The 6,000-nt window shown below is 40.0% G+C and overlaps 1 protein-coding gene across 1 annotated transcript in view; it reads left to right on the top strand.

The window, feature by feature from the left end:
• The first annotated feature begins 3,618 nt into the window (after positions 1-3,618).
• The window catches only part of LOC109897977 (potassium voltage-gated channel subfamily KQT member 2), a 79,657-nt gene continuing 77,275 nt past the window's right edge, over positions 3,619-6,000 (top strand). Inside the window, exon 1 of the mRNA XM_020492720.2 lies at positions 3,619-4,136. Coding sequence (XP_020348309.1) covers positions 3,835-4,136 — 302 coding nt within the window. The 5' untranslated portion in view covers positions 3,619-3,834. The remainder of the gene's footprint in view (positions 4,137-6,000) is intronic.

Here is a 6,000-nt window from a genome sequence, read left to right as displayed (position 1 = left end):
GGGGTTCTAAAACTTCTGACCGGTAGTGTATATTCAAAGTTCTGAATGACTTTACTCCAAATATGATCTACATTTGCTTGTAATAAATATTCATATTTCTGTAAGACAGCTTTTATGTATGTTACGATATATCATGCTCCATATAGTTTTACTAAAGGATTACCAAATCATAAGTCAGTATTTACCGCATTGTGAGCTGATTCCGTCCTTTACCCTTTGGAGATAATCAAAAAAATTTTTTTTGGAAATTTGGTTCAACAAAACAATAAGGACTATATCATTAATTAAAAATGCATATATGTACCAATCACAGATTGCCTCTTTAAGGTCTTAAAGATAAACAACAATGTTGGGGTGGCAGGTAGCCTAGTGGTTAGCGATTTAGGCCAGTAACTGAAAGGTAGCTGGATCAAATCCCTGAGCTGACAAGGTAAAAATCTGTCATTCTGCCCCTGATCAAGGCAGTTAACCCACTCCCGGTTTGCTGTCATTGAAGAAAAAAAATAGTTCTTAACTGACTTGCCTAGTTAAATAAATGGCTCAATGTAAAAAAAATATATATTACTAGCAAATATTTTTTATAACTAACTTCCCTTTTTATCGTGGTATTATTGCCATATTACATGGTTGGAAGTACAGTATTCCAATATATCTATAACTATACTTATTCCATTTCAAGTTGTAAAGTTTGGCCACAGAGACCATAAATCCATATTTATGCAGAATATATGCATGTAAAAGTCTTCTTCAATTGTTGGTTTTCAGTCCTCGGTTTATGTGCCCACCACAAAACAAACATAATGAATATAGATTGAAGCCCTGGGTCTTTGGTTGTGGTTTCTTTTAGAGAAGAGGTCAGGGACGGACTGGGACCAGAAATTGGCACAGGAATTTTTAATATACTGGTCTTATTTTTTTGCTCCAGGCCTCCATTATTAGCCAAATATCATTATGCTCATCTGGCCTTTGCCCGGAAGGCCACTCAGCCTCTGGAAGAGAGTGATTAAATGTAAAAGGTTGATATAAATTATATTGGTTGACAAAAAAGGTTTAGTACTGTACACACACACACACACACACCTGTGAATTACACCCGAGAGACACTGTATCAACCTATAGTAGAAGACTCAGTAGAATAAATTGAATAAAATGCTTCAACTAGCTTACTCTTAGCTTTAACCTCCATTCTACAGTGTATTAGTGCTAACAAATTATGAGTGCGTGGAGGAGATTCCTAGAGGAACACTGTTTTTGGCTGTCCTGTGTTTAAATTCAAAGCCATCAACCCCCCTGCCACTGCCGTTTTTGTGACATGACAACAACAAAGATGTTACTAAAACAATTTAAATTCCTCTGACATTATTGGACATCATTGCAGGCGCGACACAACATGAGAGTATGTACTACAGTGGGGCAAAAAAGTATTTAGTCAGCCACCAATTGTGCAAGTTCTCCCACTTAAAAAGATGAGAGAGGCCTGTACTTTAAATACTTTTTTTCCACCATAATTTGCAAATAAATTCATTAAAAATCCTACAATGTGATTTTCTGGATTTTTTTTTCTCATTTTGTCTGTCATAGTTGAAGTGTACCTATGATGAAAAGTACATGCCTCTCTCATCATTTTAAGTGGGAGAACTTGCACAATTGGTGGCTGACTAAATACTTTTTTGCCCCACTGTATATGATTATTTATTTTTTAGTCTTGGGCAAACTGTGTTGCTGTTTCACCTTTTGGGGATCTCAGCTTTAACCATTATTGGTGAAAATGTTAAATGAATCCAAGATCACCCTACTCCAACTTATATCTCTGGGGGGATGGGTTCTTAAAGAGACTTTCCAGAAGGTTTGCAAACTTTTAGCCAGTAGTTCTGAAAGTAGCGCTCGAGCTGAAACGGGTCCCCGAAAATTGCGTACATATCTGCAAATATAAATTTTTCTTTCTCTCTTTCTCTCTGCTGTGTTACTGAGCCGTTGGGCCCGACCTGGAACATCATTGGATAATGCGGGGTAGGCCTGGGCCAGCCTTCTTTCACTGTGCAACTGTCAATGTGCATCATGCTAGCTGTCACTCAAATGGCAAGTTTGGACAAACTCTGCTCATTCCAGGGTTTTTCTTTATTTTGACAATTTTTACTAATGACATGTGACAACATCTTGAGCGCATCGGACACAAAACACCATTGCAAATGTAACAATAGTACAACAAAATAAATAAACATGTTCCTTGAATTTTTTTTAGTGGGTGCCTGGTCAGGGTTGCAAAATACAATAATATCATGCAATTATACCTTTTGTAAAATTGTCATTTTGTGAACATTTACACATTTTAAAATGGATTGTTCATTTTTAGGTAAAAAAGTGGAGGTGTGGGCCTCCCGAGTGTTGCAGCGGTCTAAGGCACTGCATTGCGGTGTTAGAGGTGTCACTATAAACCCGGGTTTGATTCCTGGCTGTATCACAACCGGCCGTGATCGGGAGTCCCATAGGGCGGCGCACAATTGGCCCAGAGTCATCCAGGTTAGAGGAGGGTTTGGCCGGGTGGCTTTACTTGGCTCATTGCGCTCTATCGACTTCTTGTGGCGGGCCGGGCGCCTGCAGGCTGACCTCAGTAGTCAGTTGAACGGTGTTTCCTCTGACACATTGGTGCAGCTGGCTTCCGGGTTAAGCGGGCGGGTGTTAAGAAGTGCGGTTTGGTGGGTCATGTTTTGGATGATGCATGACTTGACCATCGCCTTAGGCTCATTTGCAACTCGCGAAGATCAACAACTTTGCAGGTGTTTCTGATAAATAAACAATACCATGCTGGTGGGTGATAACATTCAAATAAAACCCAGCCCTGAAAGAAAACATAGGCTAAAAATAATTTCTACATCATCTCATAGGAAAAGACACAACATTGACATGGATTTGCACGAAGTGGGCAGTTCGAATTTGTCACTTCAAGCCCAAATACCTGGTACTTTGACTAAACCGATGACTTATTGACAAATCATTGTGCAACATCATGGGTAAGCTCTGGACATCGTCTTTCAGCTCGAAAAAAGTGGATTTCTTCTGGTGTTAAAAAAAGTATACTTACATAGTAGCCAAAGTTCCCAAACATCTCTTTAAGGGCCTGTCATTAGGTGTAATTAGGTCTGTGTCCCTAAGGGGAAGATGGGGGGGGGGGGGGTTTTGGATCAAACACATGAAGAATCTGAATACTGTAGCAATCCAATGCATCTCATAAAGCGTCTGACTAAAAGTGCTTATCTAGGATGATCCTAGATCAGTACTACTACTGGACACACTGTAATTCAAGCACTATAGAATAGTTGCATTATTTGCTTATGGCATTAGTTTGTGGGACAGTAACCTACCACATGAACACTAACTTATTATTGCTTGAAAAAGACTTGTGATGAGTGGTTCTAACCTTGAACATAGTCTATTTCATTCGGTAATATAATTTTTAAAGATAGATTGCCAAACGTGGAGGAAATCATATGTACACTTTTTGTTTGTAGCCTTTAGGCTACACTGCAAATCAAACTATTGACTGTCAGTGTTTACTTTGTTTATATATAGGCTATAAGAAAAACATTTGTTTTCACCCAATTTCCTTTTTGTTGTCAGGTGGCCGGAAGACGCTGAGGTAGGAGAATTGTGTTCATTGCAGATTCTTCTCTGCATTTCAATTGGCTTCTCAGACAGGCAGGGTAGCCTCAGCAACGTGCACAGTCAGGGTCTCCGGCGCTCTACGAATCATTATATACGCCCAGCACTGCGATGATGTTACCTGGTAAAGGGCGGAAAAAATCTCCAAGCTCCACATGACAGTATTTCGGCAGAATGGTCAAGAAATCCGGCAACGGCGGTGTTTACCCGGGTCCAGCTGCGGAGAAAAAACTCAAAGTAGGCTTTGTCGGGATAGAACCTGGGGCTACGGACTCAAACAAAGATGCGGCGCTGCTCATAGCAGGTGCGGACGCCAAGGCAACAACACGGGGAAGCATCCTTAGCAAACCGAGATCCAGCCTCTCCGGCAAACCCAAGCCTCCAAAGAGAACTGTATTCTACAGAAGACTGCAAAATTTTCTTTACAATGTTTTGGAGAGACCAAGAGGATGGGCATTCATTTATCACGCATACGTGTAAGTATTTTTTTTAATGGGTTAAAAGCAAGACCAGGGTGATAAAAAAAAATGCCCCCAGCCACCAACACTGTCTCGGGAGGCGTCTGAAACATTGTTTCATTATTGTCTTTTTAATATAGGCGGTGAAGACATTCAAACGACGGACTCACCGGGAAGTGTAGCGTGAGGGTTGTTGGGCGTGCAGTCATTCATGTATAGTTTCCCAACTGGGCATACCACGGTCATTTCAACGTGTATATTGGGTGATATCTGGTTAAGACATTGAGCAATGAGATTACAATTGACAGGTAACTGCCAAAATAAAGGAAACATTCCAGTTAATGAGGGATACAAAGTATTTTGAAAGCAGGTGCTTCCTGAGTTAATTAAGCAATTAACATCCCTTCGTGAATAGGGTCGTGTATAAAAATGTCCAGTTGCCCATTATTTGTGTTACCATGGCTAGAAGAAGAGATCTCAGTGACATTGAAAGGGGGGTCTTAAGGAAATTTAGGGGGTTTAAAGTGTGTGTGTGTGTGTGTGTGTGTGTGTGTGTGTGTGTGTGTGTGTGTGTACAGTACTAAACCTTTTTTTCAACCAATATAATTTATATCAACCTTTTACATTTAATCACTCTCTTCCAGAGGCTGAGTGGCCTTCCGGGCAAAGGCCAGATGATTTAGGGGGTTTAAAGGGTGTGTGTGTGTGTGTGTGTGTGTGTGTGTGTGTGTGTGTGTGTGTGTGTGTGTGTGTGTGTGTGTGCCACCAGATCTCAACCCAACTGAACACTTATGGGAGATTTCTGGTGCAGCAACTGAGATGGTGTTTTCCACCACCATAAACAAAACACCAAATTATAGAATTTATTGCGGAAGAATGGTGTCGCATCCCCCCAGTAGAGTTCCAGACACTTGTAGAATCTATGCCAATGAGCATTGAAGCTGTTCTGGTAGCTCGTAGTGGCCAAATGTCTTATTAAGACACTTTGTTTGTGTTTCCTTTATTTTAGCAGTTATCTGTATATTCACCCAATCAAAAAGACAGCTAAAAGTTAGTTGAATTGCCAATGAGTTATCACTATGTTTTCAACCATCTAAAAGCTCAACCAAATTCCAATGGAAAAACAATGTCTGATTTTAGGTTTAGTCTCACTGCACTTTCAACCATTTAAAAGCACAGCAAAGTTTAAATGGGAATACAAAGTCAGATAGTTTGTTTATTTATACAACAGGTGTTATAACAGTGCTGCATCTAATAGCAGAACCAATTACCTGGATTGTAGTTGAGGTTCCCTGGGTGCAAGGGATCAATGCCGTTTAAGATTCTGCACATTATTATTATTGCAGCAATTCTGAAGGTCCCCACAGAATCTGCGACGACCTATGCATGCGATCTTGAACTTATCTTGAATATGATTACAGAAGAAATGTGTAGTTACAGTAACCTAAAATCATTTTAAGGTTCAATGTTACATTAGTTTGTAAGACTAATTCACAGTATTACAAAAGTACTATTGAAATTGTGTTTGGTTGACAACGCAACCAAATATCAACATTTTAAAGGAGAAGCAGTAGATTCAGTGCATTCGGAAAGTATTCAGACCCCTTGACTTTTTCCCAAAAAATGTATGTTACAGCCTTATTTTAAAATTGATTCAATAATCACACCACCTCCACCATGCTTCACGGTGGGAACCACACATGCAGAGACAGATTTCCACCGGTCTAATGTCCATTACTCGTGTTTCTTGGCCCAATCAAGTCTCTTCTTATTATTGGTGTACTTCAGTCATGTGTTTTTTTGCAGCAATTCGACCATGAAGGCCTGATTCACGCAGTCACCTCTGAAGTTGATGTTGAGACGTGTCTGTTACTTGAACTCT

The sequence above is a fragment of the Oncorhynchus kisutch genome, linkage group LG1, assembly GCF_002021735.2.
Source record: "Oncorhynchus kisutch isolate 150728-3 linkage group LG1, Okis_V2, whole genome shotgun sequence".
In the NCBI taxonomy this organism is placed as follows: domain Eukaryota; kingdom Metazoa; phylum Chordata; class Actinopteri; order Salmoniformes; family Salmonidae; genus Oncorhynchus; species Oncorhynchus kisutch.
The sequence above is the reverse complement of the archived record's forward strand: the minus strand, read 5'-3'. Positions and strand labels throughout refer to the sequence as shown.